Raw genomic sequence first — 15837 nt, 5'->3', positions numbered from 1 at the left:
GATCGGTGGATCCCTACCCTCCACGCTGGGGTCATCCACAGCAGGAGTCCCGGGGGCACATGGGGGGCCTCACCTACGACAACGAGAGCGGAGAGCCCCTCCCCCTCTTCCACACACAACAGAAAAGCTCGCAAGGACTTGAGCTGAGTTGATCCATGTGAAGTGAACATCAGGGAGTGAGTGACACATGGAAGCTAGCATGCTCGCTCGGGATCAGAGACGAAGGTGCTGCACAGCTGCAGGCAGTGTTTACCTACAAGTGGCAATTCGATCCAGTTGTGCAGAGGCGCTTGTAGATGAACAGGAGGCGGCAAGCCTATCGGTTCAGAACTGAAAGCCTGGCACGCCATGCCCGTTTCCAAGGTGCAGCAGTATCGGCTCGTCTCGGTTCTTGCTGCATTATTTTGCCTCGGCTTGCAGCCAACATCCATCCGTGATTGCCTACTAATAAACGAGTGAGCTGGGCCTGGGTCCATGCCGCCGCGGCGCCGGAGGGGAATTTGTTTGGAGCCTCGTGGAGGGGAGCTGTGAGTTGGACCCGTGTTTTGACGGTCGCGCGGCGTAGCGCCGGTTCGCGTCGGGCACTCGGCGATCAACTGTTCTTCAGGCTAAGGGCAGAGGACCGGGCGGGCAATGGTGATTTGTATCGTGGGTTCATGGCTGTTGATCTGTTTTGCCTTTCGCGCCGCCATAACAAAAAACGTACGGTTACTCTGCGACTGTTCATCTGTTTTTTTCTTTTGTAGAAAGAAGATGAAAACGATCTCGTCCGCTCGGAACTGATCTGTTCATCTGTTCGTCTGAGATTGTTCTCACGCGCATGCGTGCATTGTTACTGTAGCCACTATGGAGTGTGGATGCGGCAGTAAGCCAGTAACGGTGATGAGAGACTTTTGCTCCTCGATCATCTTGGGCCTTGTTCCCAATTTGGGAGTGCCAAAGTTGGGAGTTTGTCATAAATGCGTAACTGTAAGTTGGGAGTTTGTCATAAATGTGCAACTGTAGCATTTCGTTTGTATTTGTGAATTATTGTCCAAAAATTGACTAATTAGGCTCAAAAGATTCGTCTCGCAAAGTACAACAAAACTGTGCAATTAGTTTTTGATTTCATCTACATTTAGTACTCCATGCATGTATCGCAAGTTTGATGTGATGGGGAATCTTCTTTTTGCATAGTGTCAAAGTTGGGATTTTGGTGGAAACTAAACATGGCCTTGACCTGCATTACGATTTACGATGCTGCAGTGAAGCCAGTAACGGTGCAGCTCTCAGATCAGGCCAGGGGAAAACTGCTACGAGTTGACAACAGTAGCATGGTACTACTAGTACTAGTAATGCATAGGAAAAAGCTACAGAGATGAGTTGGTACGGGCGTTATCATGTCACGTGGCAGGGAATTGCTGAAGGTCAAAACGTAGGCGAGCAGGGAACTCCGATATGATGCGTACGAACTACGAACTAAACCGTTCTGACGCAGTTTTAATTCGAATCGCGTGCGAGGTGGAGACCGTCATTAATGAGCCCGCGGTGGGTACGTGCGTACGTGTAGCCGAACCGTAATCCGTATCCATGCAGGTGGTTGCGTACATGCAGTATATATGTACTGTATCATTACTGCCCCCCTGTACCCTTTTTTTTTTATCTCCTGTTGCTTCTGAATGGTAATATTCGCTGTACGCTTCTACTGTGAGTGCGAGGTAAGAATGCAGCGTTGTTGTCAACGAAAGGGAGCTCAAAGTTTCCTGTCAAAGTTCTTGAAAAAGCAAACTAGTTTCCTTTCAGTGCTAACTGTTTTTAACCGAGATTGACGCAACTAGTATCATGCCAGCTCAGTGCTCACGCAGTCACGCGTGCCAACTGCCAAATTGCCCTACCAAACCTTAACCTTTGTGTACACACAAGCAGACGTAAACAGTATTACACCAAAGCAACACAAATACACAATAGCTTACGATGCCGAAGTCTGACCATCAGTCAAAAAATCCAGGAATTTCATCAAACGAGACTCAGAACGGCCCACAAAGAGCCCAACTTACCAATCGCACAGTCCGTTTAAGAAAAAGCTAGGCCTACAACAGAAAAGGCCGAAAAGCAGAACAAAAGAGTCCATTCCAATTAAGCCCCACCACAGCCCAGCCCATTTTCCACCGGCAGCGAGGCCACCTCCGCGCCGCCTATATAAGCGATCCCCTCCGCTAGGGTTTCTCCTCGGTAGCAGACGGTTCGCTTCAGGTAAGGTAAGCCCCCTCCCTTCCGCCGCCGCCACGGCCGATCTGAAACCCTCGCACCTCTGCTTCCGCTGAAGCTGATCTCTCCGCTTGTTTCTGCGTGCGCAGGAAAGGGTTGGTCCTCATGGCGCCGCCGCAGCCGAAGTCCGGCCTCTTCGTGGGCATCAACAAGGGCCATGTCGTCACCAAGCGCGAGCTGCCGCCGCGCCCGTCCCACCGCAAGGGGGTAAGCCGATCTGACCTTTCTTAGCGATGCGATGTTGATGACGCTGGTAGTGTTTCTGCGTTTAGGCGTTGGATCTTTTCGGTTTAGCAAGCTGGGTAGATTTTATTAGTCGATAGTCGAGTAGAAGTTTTGCATGCATACAGTGGCCTAGTGTGTGGATTTGATGGTTGGGTCATGCTTGACCGTTGATGAACCTGGGGGGCGTTTTTTACCATTTCAGGCCATGTGTGTTTAGTTGTTTAATTTCCCCAACTTTTCAAAATAGTTACAGATCTTCAATACCAGCTTGGAAGCTCAAGTTTATGTTTAACATATGGCACTGTTGATTGCTAATACTAGTGTTAGGAAATATGTTATTCCACAGATTGCCTTTCCTACTAGTGGCAAATAAATTATAGCTTCTGTTACGCTAGGTGTGCCCCCTAGATTTTTTATGTCAGCAATTCAATGTTTTAAGCATGTACTTTGTGACGATTGAATTTGCTGTGATGCGCCTAGCAAATGCTCCGTTTTAGATCTGTGGATTCATTTATGTCTTTCAACGAGCCTATGATTTTGCTTTGTGTCTGCAGTCTGCACTTGCAAATAACACTAGTATATAAGCAGTGTCTTGTTCTATTGGTAGGATTATCCTTTTCACTGGATGGCACTTTTTCTGTCCTTACAAGTTATTACCATGATTTGCAGAAAGCAACAAAGAGGGTGACCATGGTCAGGGGCCTGATCAGAGAGGTTGCTGGGTTTGCTCCTTATGAGAAGCGTATCACTGAGCTTCTGAAGGTTGGTAAGGACAAGCGTGCTCTGAAGGTTGCCAAGAGAAAGCTCGGAACCCACAAGAGGGCAAAGAAGAAGAGAGAGGAGATGGCGAATGTCCTCAGGAAGATGAGGTGTGTAAACCTGAAACCTTATTCTGCTAACTTCTATGCAGCATTATAATGGCTTGTCTTCTGTTTCATTTGACTATATGCTTTCTAATGTGGGTTACATCAGTTGCTTATGTCATAATGTGTTTTTTAAAGATCGGCTCTACTAAGCAGTGTTTGCTATATGCTTATTCATTAGTACATATGACCCTTCAACATGTAACCTTAATGGGTGTAGTGTGCAAAAACAGCTTGTAGTTTGATTTTTCATGTCATAGTTTTCTACCATCTCCTGAGTGACATAGTATTATTAAACATTTTGTTGCCTTGTTATTATAATACCACTCCTAGAGATTTCCGTCCTGGCATGTGTATACTTGTTAGTATGGTTTCTGAAGCATTGTGCATATTGTGGACATCTCTAATTTAACTTTTCTTTTGGGATTGCAGGTCGGCTGGTACTCACACTGATAAGAAGAAATAGATCATCTCAAGTTTGTGAAGCTGGCGGCGACATTCTCCTGTGTCTGTTTTTCATATCTGTAGAACCTAATAGACTTGTCAAAGTGCTTGTCAGCTAAGCATTGTGTTGTTAGTTATGTGCCGAACCACCCCATGAGTTTTTGATCCAACTTTGAATGCATCTATCTATGGTTTGTCTATCCCTAGTTGTGCTGTGATTTCTTATGCCTGCTATGTTTGAGTTGCCATCCGTTACTTCGGCATGTTTCGCTGGGTGCCAGTGGTTGAAGTGCCACATTGTCGATTTCAAGTTTATCTACGCTTCGCATTCGGTCCTTCGATACGATCAGTCATGGTTGGGGCTTCTCAGTGAAAATAAAGCTCCTGTAGTATGATGGCCAGGATACAATACGACCACGTTTGCTTTGCTTGTTTCGAAGGGAGCCGCATTTTCCTTTGTATAGGCGCCTTTGCCAGGGCAGATGGGGATGGGGTAGTAAAGAACGAGCCAGCGATGGCATACGGATTTCATTGGTAGCAAGAAGTAGGGCAGAGTAGAAATGCCGTCCCTCGTTTCGTGACCTCACACCCGTTTGATCGATTTCCTTGATCGTTACTTGCGTGCGGGCTCTGATGCAAAAACCTTGAAATCAAGCTCCGGCCTCTGCAATGAGGTCGATGTTGTTTCACCTCCTTTACTTTTCTTCACATCCCTGTTCTGCGTAGCCAAACGTGCCGTAGGCTGAGCCGCTGAGGGAGAAACTGTTCTTTATTTCCTTTTATCTACGGATGCTCAGTAAACCAGGCTACAGTACCTAAGCCTAAAGATGAGCTGCCTCATTGCACTGTCTACTGAAATGGACAAAAGATACAACGGGATTTACATTGATTATCATCTTGAATTACTCCAGCATGAGATCTATCGTGTCCCTTGGAATTTTTACTCCCAACTAATCTATCTTATGCGATTCTTTTTGTGTACAAATTGATTTTTAAGTTCAAATTTTGTCATGATGCCTTATGTTACAAAAATGCATTGAGAATCGTTCGTTCTTATTTTCATATGTTGGGAAATTTAATGCGGTTTGGTCCTAGAGAAACAAAACTGTATGAACAATAATGAAAAAAATATAATATGTTTTCCTACTATATTGAGATCATGCTGTAAGCCACCTCACAAAATATGAACTCTTTTTTTTTTTTTTGAAACTGGAGCCGGCAGGAGGTCTGCCGCTCATATATTGATAAAGCAGGGGACAAAATATGAACTCTAAGATAAACTTATGCGTGGACATTATAACGTCTAGACTCGTTGAGAATCGTGAATGGACCGTGCGCATGGACTCGATTTCCGGCTGTGAATGCTGGTTGCACTTACACCATCGAACTGATCGGATAGCTTAACTAAAAGTTGAGCTGCCACATTACACCGTCTACTGACATTGGGTAACGTCGTCATGTACATTGCTCATGTTTTTAACCTCCTGAATTACTCCAACATGAGATATATTAGGTCGCTTTGAATTTAACTTCTTGATAACACTTTGACAGTCAGAAGCTGCAATAGCTTGCCGGAGGTGTAAGGCAATTGCTCTCCTGACAGCAATTGCTTCAGCTAGCCCTTGGATCATCAACTCTATGTATTAACTGACAACATGCGGCTCTGAAAATCTCCCCTGACAACATGCGGCTCTGAAATCTCCCCTGTGATCACTGATGAGCTTGCATCTTTATCTGCAGAATTTTTTATGCAAAGGACAATATCTGAATATCACGGACAGATCGATAAAATGCGCAACTGAACGAACATTTTTTGAACCTCAGAACAGAACAACTGAACAAATAAGGGAGCATCATTTTCGTCAAAGAGAAGGGGGAAAAGGGAAGCATCATAACTGCATATAAAGCCGAGCAGCCGAGCAGTGTGTCTAGTGTTTACACACACAACCATTCTACTGCCACAAATAAGTCAGACTTGGACTGACGATTCGAGTTTGACGATCTCATTTCTCATTATCCAACTTTATACGACAAACGAGAAACATCGCAAAGTAAATTTTATGTGACAACTTCAGATAACAAACAACAGTGTACTCCTTCGGAGTCGAAAACTTTTTAAATCTGATCAAAATTTATATAAAAATATACTGTATAATAAGATTGAGCATCGAGTATACTTTCCTAATAAAATTATTTAAAATTTAAGTATATTTTTCTAATAAATTTATTTGAAGATACTACTTTCTATTTTAATTTATTTGGATATACTACTTTCTATTTTTTTTATTTTTTTATTTCAAGATACGATACTATTTCTTTCCTAATAAATTTATTTGAAGATACTATTTTCTATATTTTCAAACTGGGAACATAAAGTAAAAACTAACCGGGGAAGTAATAAAACATCGCAAAACTCGGATCAGAGCAGAAGAAACAATTAAGGAAGCATCCCTTCACTTCATACCAAAGGCTGAGCAGAGCTCAGCACCGAGTTTTTAAACTTGAACAGCAAAATGTCTCCTGCTTCCACAACTAAACTCCTACCACGACGCCACCATTGACACGACCACGACAGAAACTACCAAGACAACACGAGCGAGCGGCGAAACACACAGGTGGAAGCATCACGTAGCTCGGAACCCATCCAGGCATCCACCAATCACCAAGCAGACAGCTTAGTCCACCTCCTCGATCTTGGGTCCAGCGCCGCTGCTGCCGCCGGCCGGAATGTCCTCGTCCATGCCCGCTGCGCCGCCCATGTCCGCGCCGGCGCCCTGGTACATCTTGGCGATGATGGGGTTGCAGATGCCCTCCAGCTCCTTCATCTTGTCCTCGAACTCGTCCGCCTCCGCGAGCTGGTTGCTGTCCAGCCAGCTGATGGCGCCGTCGATGGCCTCCTCGATGCGCTTCTTGTCGTCGGCGCCCAGCTTGGAGGCGATCTTGTCGTCCTTGATGGTGTTGCGCATGTTGTAGGCGTAGTTCTCCAGGGCGTTCTTGGCGTCCACCTTCTTCTTGTGCTCCTCGTCCTCCGCCTTGTACTTTTCCGCCTCCTGCACCATCTTCTCGATCTCCTCCTTGCTCAGCCGCCCCTTGTCGTTGGTGATGGTGATCTTGTTCTTCTGCCCCGTCGTCTTGTCCTCCGCCGATACGTTCAGGATGCCGTTGGCGTCGATGTCGAAGCAGACCGTGATCTGGGGCACGCCGCGGGGCGCCGGAGGGATGCCGGAGAGCTCGAACTTGCCCAGGAGGTTGTTGTCCTTGGTCCTGGCGCGCTCGCCCTCGTACACCTGGATCAACACCCCCGGCTGGTTGTCGGAGTAGGTGGAGAAGACCTGCTCCTTCTTTGTGGGGATGGTGGTGTTCCTCGGGATCAGCACGGTCATGACGCCGCCGGCGGTCTCCAGGCCGAGGGACAGCGGGGTGACGTCGAGCAGGAGCAGGTCCTGCACCTTCTCGTTGCCCTCGCCGCTCAGGATGGCGGCCTGGACGGCAGCGCCGTACGCCACGGCCTCGTCGGGGTTGATGCTCTTGCACAGCTCCTTGCCGTTGAAGAAGTCCTGGAGCAGCTGCTGCACCTTGGGGATGCGGGTGGAGCCGCCCACGAGCACGACGTCGTGCACGCTGCTCTTGTCCATCTTGGCGTCGCGGAGGCACTTCTCCACGGGCTCCATGCACTTGCGGAAGAGGTCCATGTTCAGCTCCTCGAACCGGGCGCGGGTGATGGTGGTGTAGAAGTCGATGCCCTCGTACAGCGAGTCGATCTCGATGGTGGTCTGCGCCGTGGACGATAGCGTGCGCTTGGCGCGCTCGCAGGCCGTCCGCAGGCGCCGCAGCGCGCGCGGGTTGCCGCTGATGTCCTTCTTGTGCTTGCGCTTGAACTCCTGGACGAAGTGGTTCACCATGCGGTTGTCGAAGTCCTCACCACCCAGATGGGTGTCGCCGGCGGTGGCCTTCACCTCGAAGATGCCCTCCTCGATGGTCAGCAGCGACACATCAAAGGTGCCGCCACCAAGGTCGAAGATGAGCACGTTCTTCTCGCCGCTGCTGGTGGCCTTCTTGTCGAGCCCGTAGGCGATGGCCGCGGCAGTGGGCTCGTTGATTATGCGCATCACGTTGAGGCCGGAGATGACGCCGGCGTCCTTGGTGGCCTGCCTCTGGGAGTCGTTGAAGTAGGCAGGCACGGTGACCACCGCGTTCTTGATGGTGGAACCGAGGTAGGCCTCGGCAATCTCCTTCATCTTGGTCAGCACCATAGAAGAGATCTCCTCAGCAGAGAACTGCTTCTCCTCCCCCTTGTAGTTGACCACGATCATCGGCTTGTCCGCAGGGCCAGCCACCACCTTGAACGGCCATAGCTTCATGTCACTCTGCACGGACGGGTCAGAGAACCTCCTACCGATCAACCGCTTCGCGTCTGCATCCAAAGGGACGAGCAACAACACAGTCAGTTTGACCGTCAAATCACGGCAGAAAAACATCAACTACAGTAACCAACATCAACTCTTCATTCAGCTTTCAGAGATCAACGAATTCCACCAATGCAATCTGAAATTTACTACAGTAATAGGAAAATTTACCAAGGTAAGTCATCATTTCAGTAAAATTTTAGTTCAAAAATGTAATAGCACGCAATCCATCTAAGCAGATCTAGAGTAGCATCTACACCAGATGCTAATGAAAACTGACGGTAATTACTGATTACAGCTCCAATCGAAAAAAACTGATTGCAACTAGTACTAATAAATTTTAGAAACAGAGGATAGACTGCAGCACCTAATTCTGATCAACAAATTTCACACATATGTTCTTCTTAATGGTTAATCCTACTCATATAGTGTGCATAAACAAGCAGCTACTATTCGCACTGAACAAATCACTTCCCAATGGTTACTGCTACTCGTGTCGCCCATAGTAACAGAGCAGATAATGCTTGCTACAGTAAAAACAAACTCCAATAGGTCTACAAACATCTTACGCGCAAGGATTCAATGGAAATCTCCGACGAATAACTAGACAAATCGACTACGCGAACACGCAAGAAATTAAGCAATGCTAGTAAGCGTTCTACTAAGTCCGAAGTGAAACGAGGAGAAGGGCGCCAGGCACGTACCGAAGACGGTGTTGGTGGGGTTCATGGCGACCTGGTTCTTGGCGGCGTCGCCGATGAGCCGCTCGGTGTCGGTGAAGGCGACGTAGGACGGCGTGGTGCGGTTCCCCTGGTCATTGGCGATGATCTCGACGCGGTCGTGCTGCCACACGCCGACGCACGAGTAGGTCGTCCCCAGGTCGATCCCGATCGCCGGACCCTCCCCCTTCGCCATCTTCTCTTCCTCCTCCTTCACGAACTGCCCCTCACAGATCCTTCAACCAAAACCCTCTCACGAGCGCTGCTTGTTGCCGGGAGATTGAACCGTTTCGCGTGGGAAAACTATTTTTTCCTCGAACGAGAGACGAGGGGAGGAGGAGACGGGAGGGAGGTTTTATGGCGGAGGTGACGGTGTCTAGAACGTTCGGGAGCGGGGGATCTGGGCCGTTGGATTGGGGTTCTGGAAGGCTCCAGAGAGCGCTGGTTCTGGGCTGGTGGGGGAGGCCAACGCGGCGAGGTGGCGCGTGTGTGTGGAGCCGGGCAGTCGGGGGGAGGTGGGACCACCCACGCGCGCTTTTTGAGCGGGTAGGCTCTGGTAGGTTCTACACTGTGCACGAGGATGGCATGGGCGGTGTTGGATTTTTTTGGTTTCGTGGGGCCATAAAATGTGGGACTTCCTATAATCCTTATAACCCCATGTCATTCGGCCCATCACGGCCCACTTCTGTTCCTTTTTTCTCTTTAGGGACAGGTGTTGGTTTTAATTGGAAATTTGGGATAGTTCACCCTAGCCCCTACACGTTGCAAAACGTAATTTGACTCTTGGGGCTGCCACCGCGCCACTACCTCGGCTCCGCACGGCCGGCTTGCCGGCTGGCATTGTTCGTGGTCGGATGCGATCAAGGCATGTGAAGAAGCACGTTGTTTGGACAGATCAAGGCATGAAGGAGCTGTACTCGCTGTGTTATGTGTTCGAATCCCAAAACAATCATTGGGAAAAGGATAGGAGGGCGCACCAGAGCAATCAGTTGTCACCTTCAAATTTGGATTACTTCTCTTCCAAGAAGCAAACTTCTTATACTTTGCAAAATGCTGCAAGCAATCATTTACCTTTGATTCCTACTTCGTAATCCCGCGTATCCAAACTCCAACCTTTTGGTTCGGTCAAAAGCTTGGGAGACAAGGAGCCTTTTTCTTATTTTAGAATTCTCAGGGCTACTTGGGAGTCAAGGAACCTTTCGTTTAGGGGAAGATAAGGAAACTTGGAGACATTTAAAAGGAATACAGTACTAGCAGTGCTCCCTTCATTTTCGTATACAAGCCGGCTTAGAATCCATGGAAATTTCGAGTTGCAAAGGCGCTCAGCACATAGCGCACTTCTCTTCTAGTAGCCTAGTAGGGACTCAAAACAGTCTCGGACTCGGGGAGTCGGATTCAGGAAGCCCGAGTGTAAAGTTTGCGACGGGCCGCCAATTGGCTGGCCCATCGATCGAGCCCACCTCCACCTGACTGACTGACTCTCTGCCCCTGGCCGCTCCCGATTCCCGAGTCCCCCTGCACGCCCTCGAGCACTTTCGCATCCAGCACGCAGCCGCCGCCGCCACAAATTCCCCTTCTCCCCATCGCGTCTGCCCCGCCGCCGGGGCTTCGAGTTCGAGGCTAGCGAGTGCAGCCCTCTCCCCTGCGTCCTCACCACCATGGCGGAAGAGGCCCAGGTAACGCCGCCCACCACCGTGGCGGAGGGGGACCAGGCGCCGGCCCCCACCACCACGGCGGAGGCCAAGGCGCTGCCACAACTCGAGCTGTTCAACTCCATGACGAAGAAGAAGGAGCCTTTCCACCCGCGGGTGGAGGGGAAGGTCGGCATGTACGTCTGCGGCGTCACGCCCTACGACTTCAGTCACATCGGCCACGCGCGCGCCTATGTCGCCTTCGACGTCCTCTACAGGTAGCAACCGTAGAATCCTCCTCGGATCTGGCGCCCCTTTGTCTTCGTAGATGCACGGTTGACGGGATCTGCTGTTACAACGCGATGCGTTTACTAGGGTTGAAATTCTGCTGATTGTTTATGCTCTATAAAAATGTGCGGAGTAATAAGGATTTAGTTCTAGAACTGGGTGCCCTTCGGTTGTGCTCGCAGTTCACGTGTGGGATTGCTCGATTAGTGTTTGCAATCGGGAAATAGTCTAGTAGCAGTGGTTCTACTGCAGTGTCGTGGGTTTATGGGTTGTTGGTCATGCATGAATTTGGATGTTTACTACTTGTTACGTGGAGCCAGGTCAAGTTTGAACTGTATTAGACTGTAGTTCCCTTTGAATCTACATCTGGATGCATGTTTGATGTACACAGGTTACTGCGACCGGTGAAACCCTTGACATCTCACCATGCTGTATTTTTTGTTGGCATGAATTTTTCACAGTATGCAATATGCGATCCTTTGTAAGTTGGCACTTTGAGATAAACTAACCGTAGTGTGGTGATACTACTGTAATGTGTGCTGTTTTGAATTAAACCTACAAATGTTTGTACAAATTAAGTGTTAAAATACATTTGATAAAGGACTATTTGTTTGTTCTGAGTTAAAGGATAATATTGAGACTCTTTTGCTATATTTGCTTCTAACGTTTTATAATATGCTTATTCTAATTTGATCTCACATTCCATGAAGGTACCTTAAATTCCTGGGGTATGAAGTTGAATATGTCCGTAATTTCACGGACATTGATGACAAGGTAATAGATCTGTCCACATCATTCTAGAGTTACACTTTAGTAGTTGAGGATGAAGGATAACCTTTTGATGTCTGCAAATGGAAAGAGAATAATCTTAGAGCCTGTAGGCTAATTTGTTTCTGGCTTGACCTAGTTATCTTTTGCTTTCCTCTTAACGAAAAAGTGTCGACAGTGCTATCATTTCCCTCACCCTAACATCACTTTTATTTTGTTGGTATGGTTTATATATAGAGCAGACACAAGGATTACAAAGTTGTTTCATTCTTCTTGTTGTTGTGTCATGCTATCTCTTTTTTCCCAAAATCTGTCATCCAAAATTCAAATAAACATATTATTGTGACCTTTTTGTACAGATTATTAGGCGTGCAAATGAACGTGGTGAAACAGTTACAAGCTTGAGTAGCCGGTTTATCAATGAATTTCTTCTCGATATGACTGAGCTCCAGTGCTTGCCTCCTACTCACGAGCCACGCGTAACAGAGCACATTGAGCATATCATAGAGTTGATAACAAAGGTACTTTGCTGCAAACCTCACTGATAAAATTGGTTTTTGCTTATATTTTTCATGGTACTGTGCAGCTGTTGTAAACAAAAGCAACACAGATGATTGCATTATTTGCCACCATACATTAAAACCATGCTTTTGCGCATTATATCTAGTTCTAGCATGCCGAACAATCATGTTTTTTTTTAGAATTCCTGAACAATCATGTATGACTATATAATACTGATCAGACAAAATGTGGTCTGTTTTAGATCTTATACCACATTTCTCTACTCAGTAACGTTGTCATTGTTTGTGGACAGATAATGGAGGGTGGGAAAGCCTATGTCATGGAAGGAGATGTTTACTTTTCAGTAGATAGTTTTCCTGAGTATCTCAGTTTATCTGGAAGAAAGTTGGATCAAAATCAGGCTGGTGCAAGGGTTGCTTTTGATACGAGGAAGCGTAATCCTGCAGATTTTGCACTATGGAAGGTAAGTTTGAAGTAAATATTCCTATACTTACTGTTATGTTTTGTTGCATTCTTCTTATTCTTCAATAATCACTGTTTTAGGCGGCTAAAGAGGGTGAGCCTTTTTGGGATAGCCCTTGGGGCCGTGGGAGACCAGGATGGCATATTGAATGCAGTGCAATGAGTGCTCACTATTTGGGACATGTATTTGATATTCATGGTGGAGGGAAGGATTTGATTTTTCCTCATCATGAGAATGAGCTTGCTCAAAGCCGAGCGGCTTATCCTGAGAGCGAAGTCAAGTGCTGGATGCATAATGGCTTCGTTAACAAGGATGATAAGAAGATGGCAAAATCTGATAATAACTTTTTCACGATCAGAGATGTAAGTGGTGAACACATGGCTCCTTTTAGTTTAGTTCTCTGGATGAGCTCAAACTTTAAGGTTTCTCTTGAGATCTTTAACAGTTGTTTTCTTTCAGATCATTGCTCTATACCATCCCATTGCTTTAAGATTTTTCTTGATGCGCACACATTATAGATCTGATGTGAATCACTCTGATAAAGCACTTGAGATTGCATCTGATCGTGTCTACTATATTTTCCAGGTACTTGACTTGGACTTCAAATATTAGTTAGTTTGTGACTTACCGGATTTGAACATTATTATCTCTATGTCCTAATTCACTCCACTTGAATTATTTGTAGACTCTATATGACTGCGAGGAAGTGTTAGCTCAATATCGGGAAGAGGCTATCTCTGCCCCGGTGCCGGCTGAGGAGCAAAAAATGATTGAAGATCACCATAAGGAGTTCTTGGATGATATGTCAGATGATCTCAAAACTACAGATGTTCTGGATGGCTTCATGAATCTGCTGAAGGCCATAAACAGCAATCTGACTGATTTGAAGGTCGCATCACTATGTTACTGTTTCCTGACATTCAAAGTTCCATGGTTTTAAATGTTTTTATCTTACACTATCAATTCCTTTAACTTCTATACCTTTTCTACTATCAGAAACTGCAGCAAAAATTGGAACAGCAAAAGAAGAAGCAGCAGCAGCAGAAGAAGCAGCAGCAGAAACAACAACAATCACAAAAACAGCCAGCAGATCATATACAAGCTCTGATCGCACTGGAAGCAGAACTCAAAGACAAACTGTCAATACTTGGTCTGATGCCACCATCCTCTCTGGCAGAGGTACTTAAGCCCACTGCATGCGTCTAAAAATAAAATAAATCTCCACTTGATATGTGTTCCATTTATGATTGCTTCATATTTAACTCATGGTTAATGATAAAAATTCATACCCATCAGGTACTGAAGCAACTGAAGGAGAAAGCATTGAAGCGAGCAGGGTTGACTGAAGAAAGTTTGCAAGAGCAGATCGAGCAGAGAAACATCGCAAGGAAGAACAAGCAGTTTGAGGTATCGGACAGAATCAGGAGAGACCTTTCTACCAAGGGCATTGCCCTGATGGACGAGCCTACTGGTACAGTATGGAGACCATGCGAACCGGAGTCATGATTGTGCGGTCACTGACTGTGAACAAGTGATGGCGTAAAATGAAGCATTGGCCTGAGTGCAGCTTTCTGATGTAGACTAACAAAGTTCGCCATCTTTGGATTTGGTATTCGACAGGGGAGGGGTTCCAGGTTCACTCACCAGTTGAACTTGACCTGCATTTCTGGTTGTGTAAGAAGCAAGGGGCCCCATATATGGTTATACTGCCATCCAGTTGTAAAACTCCTTGGGAAGTTGTTTGAGTTTTGGATTTGAATACTGGACTTGGCAATTACGTTGAATTGAACAGAGGGATTATTACTCGTACTATTTATGTTGTGACCCAATTTGGTTATTATTTTTTTGTTGTCCACGCGGTGCTGTGCTAGAGCCACTGTGGGGTGCTTTAGGGTAATGAAAACTGATCTACCAAAATTTGGCTAGCTCCCTCTGGCCACGAAAATGTGATATTTTGCACGAGCTTCCGGTCAAAATTTTACAACTTTCATAGTTTTGCAGAAGCTTTCAGTTTGAGTTTGTAATTTGGCTACAAACACCATTTTTTGTAAACGTAAAGATTGAACACTTTTTTTTATTGGATTTGAACGTTTGATAGTATACTCAGTTCAAACTAATTGTTAAATGAGTTCTGCTTTGAAGACAAACTCGTTATCTAAGACATCAAATATTTTTCGCCGGAAGTTCAGAGAGAGCTTATTTCCAACTCTGATACGGAAGAAATGATAGAGCTGAAAGAAAGCGCATTTCCAACTTTGATAGGGGAAGGAACTATGCCGTGGCACGAGGGACGACGGTGCAGTGTGGTGTTGTCGCATGCGCACAGCTTGCTTGCATGAGGGCCTCTGGATTACTGGCCGAGGGGTTCAATCTCTTGTTTGTTTGATTTCTTCCCTCGCGGATCGGATATTACAACACGTACAGTACATGTGCAACTCTGCCAATGCACGCACGGCCGGTAGACGCTATATCTGATTCAGCTGCCGGAAGAGTTTTGAGTTAGAGATTCTCTTCTTGGCTTCCCGCCCGCCGGTACGTTCTCCCATCTCCGAGCCTGCCGCTGGTAGGTTCTTCCATCGAGAGCTGGATTCCATTGTTGTCTGCAGTTATTTCCTCTCCGATCAAAACTAAACCTCTCCTTGTACTAGCATGTTGGATCGAATATATACCCTACTAGACGCAAAGAAGATCCACCCATATTAAATCTGATCACCTTTCAGCCATCTGCTTACCGAAAAGATCGAGATTGTATTGGCTTGTGAATGTAGTACAATTTACTCCCCAGTTTAGAGTATCTATACTACTTGATAGACTAGCTCTCGATTGACTAGCTTTTTTCCTTTTCTTAGATCTTGCTAACAGATGACCTTTTCTCTGATCACCTTTTCTCAGAATCAGATGAGAGGTTTGTCTTGTGTTGTTGCCCCGGCGATAAAGAGTGGAAAAGGCATGGCATTGATCTTGACAATAGCAATGAGGTTTTTGGTAGTGCTAGTTTTGGATCCGAAGGCAAAATGTATGTTGAAACTTGTTGGCGGAGGAGGCGGCGATGTGTTGTGATCAACACTAGTACTTCAGGTGCTTATGACATTGAGAAGATGGGTATGGTACAACCCGACATATTCCCTGTGAATGATAAATATGCTACATTTTGGGTTGAGTCAAATGGAGATATCTTCCTGGTGCGGGTCTTTCTCCATGCCCATCAAGCACTAGGGGTGGCCAACATTGATGTCTATCAAATGGATACCTTAAGATATG

General features: G+C 46.5%; 3 protein-coding genes across 4 annotated transcripts; 2 read left to right on the top strand and 1 right to left on the bottom strand.

The window, feature by feature from the left end:
* Positions 1-2171: 2171 nt before the first annotated feature.
* LOC101785624 (60S ribosomal protein L36-3) lies at positions 2172-3985 on the top strand. Of its 2 annotated transcripts, none has more exons than XM_004961794.4 (4): positions 2172-2237; positions 2337-2454; positions 3142-3341; positions 3768-3985. In XM_004961794.4, exons 2-4 carry the CDS (start codon positions 2353-2355, stop codon positions 3799-3801), a joined length of 336 nt encoding a protein of 111 aa, XP_004961851.1. In that variant the 5' UTR covers positions 2172-2237; positions 2337-2352; the 3' UTR covers positions 3802-3985. The 2 variants fall into 2 exon arrangements, with proteins under 2 accessions (XP_004961851.1, XP_004961852.1); XM_004961795.4 differs by having other exon boundaries at positions 2214-2232.
* A 2225-nt stretch (positions 3986-6210) lies between these two features.
* On the bottom strand, positions 6211-9242 carry LOC101785219 (probable mediator of RNA polymerase II transcription subunit 37c). Its single transcript, XM_004961791.2, has 2 exons — positions 8890-9242; positions 6211-8193 (listed from the first exon to the last, which is right to left on the bottom strand). Exons 1-2 carry the CDS (start codon positions 9098-9100, stop codon positions 6455-6457), a joined length of 1950 nt encoding a protein of 649 aa, XP_004961848.1. The 5' UTR covers positions 9101-9242; the 3' UTR covers positions 6211-6454.
* Positions 9243-10388: 1146 nt separating this feature from the next.
* On the top strand, positions 10389-14431 carry LOC101784552 (cysteine--tRNA ligase CPS1, chloroplastic/mitochondrial). The gene is made up of 9 exons (XM_004961789.4): positions 10389-10813; positions 11534-11597; positions 11951-12112; positions 12406-12576; positions 12657-12938; positions 13036-13161; positions 13262-13465; positions 13573-13755; positions 13873-14431. The coding sequence occupies exons 1-9, from the start codon at positions 10563-10565 to the stop codon at positions 14080-14082; spliced, it is 1653 nt and encodes a 550-aa protein (XP_004961846.1). The 5' UTR covers positions 10389-10562; the 3' UTR covers positions 14083-14431.
* The last annotated feature ends 1406 nt before the right edge of the window (positions 14432-15837 follow it).

The sequence above is a fragment of the Setaria italica genome, chromosome III (genome assembly GCF_000263155.2).
Source record: "Setaria italica strain Yugu1 chromosome III, Setaria_italica_v2.0, whole genome shotgun sequence".
NCBI classification, from domain to species: domain Eukaryota; kingdom Viridiplantae; phylum Streptophyta; class Magnoliopsida; order Poales; family Poaceae; genus Setaria; species Setaria italica.
Note: the sequence above shows the minus strand (reverse complement) of the source record. Positions and strands in the feature narration are given on the sequence as shown.

What these genes read in the sequence shown, in the direction of transcription:
- LOC101784552 (XM_004961789.4), top strand. Translation starts at nt 10,563, where the DNA reads ATGGCGGAAGAGGCCCAGGTAACGCCGCCCACCACCGTGGCGGAGGGG. An exon ending in TCATAGAGTTGATAACAAAG is followed by an intron (nt 12,113 to 12,405) that starts GTACTTTGCTGC and finishes GTTTGTGGACAG; the next exon opens with ATAATGGAGGGTGGGAAAGC. An exon ending in CAGATTTTGCACTATGGAAG is followed by an intron (nt 12,577 to 12,656) that starts GTAAGTTTGAAG and finishes TCACTGTTTTAG; the next exon opens with GCGGCTAAAGAGGGTGAGCC.
- LOC101785219 (XM_004961791.2), bottom strand. Translation starts at nt 9,100, where the DNA reads ATGGCGAAGGGGGAGGGTCCGGCGATCGGGATCGACCTGGGGACGACC. An exon ending in CCCCACCAACACCGTCTTCG is followed by an intron (nt 8,194 to 8,889) that starts GTACGTGCCTGG and finishes CTTTGGATGCAG; the next exon opens with ACGCGAAGCGGTTGATCGGT.
- LOC101785624 (XM_004961794.4), top strand. Translation starts at nt 2,353, where the DNA reads ATGGCGCCGCCGCAGCCGAAGTCCGGCCTCTTCGTGGGCATCAACAAG. An exon ending in GCCCGTCCCACCGCAAGGGG is followed by an intron (nt 2,455 to 3,141) that starts GTAAGCCGATCT and finishes CATGATTTGCAG; the next exon opens with AAAGCAACAAAGAGGGTGAC. An exon ending in AATGTCCTCAGGAAGATGAG is followed by an intron (nt 3,342 to 3,767) that starts GTGTGTAAACCT and finishes TTGGGATTGCAG; the next exon opens with GTCGGCTGGTACTCACACTG.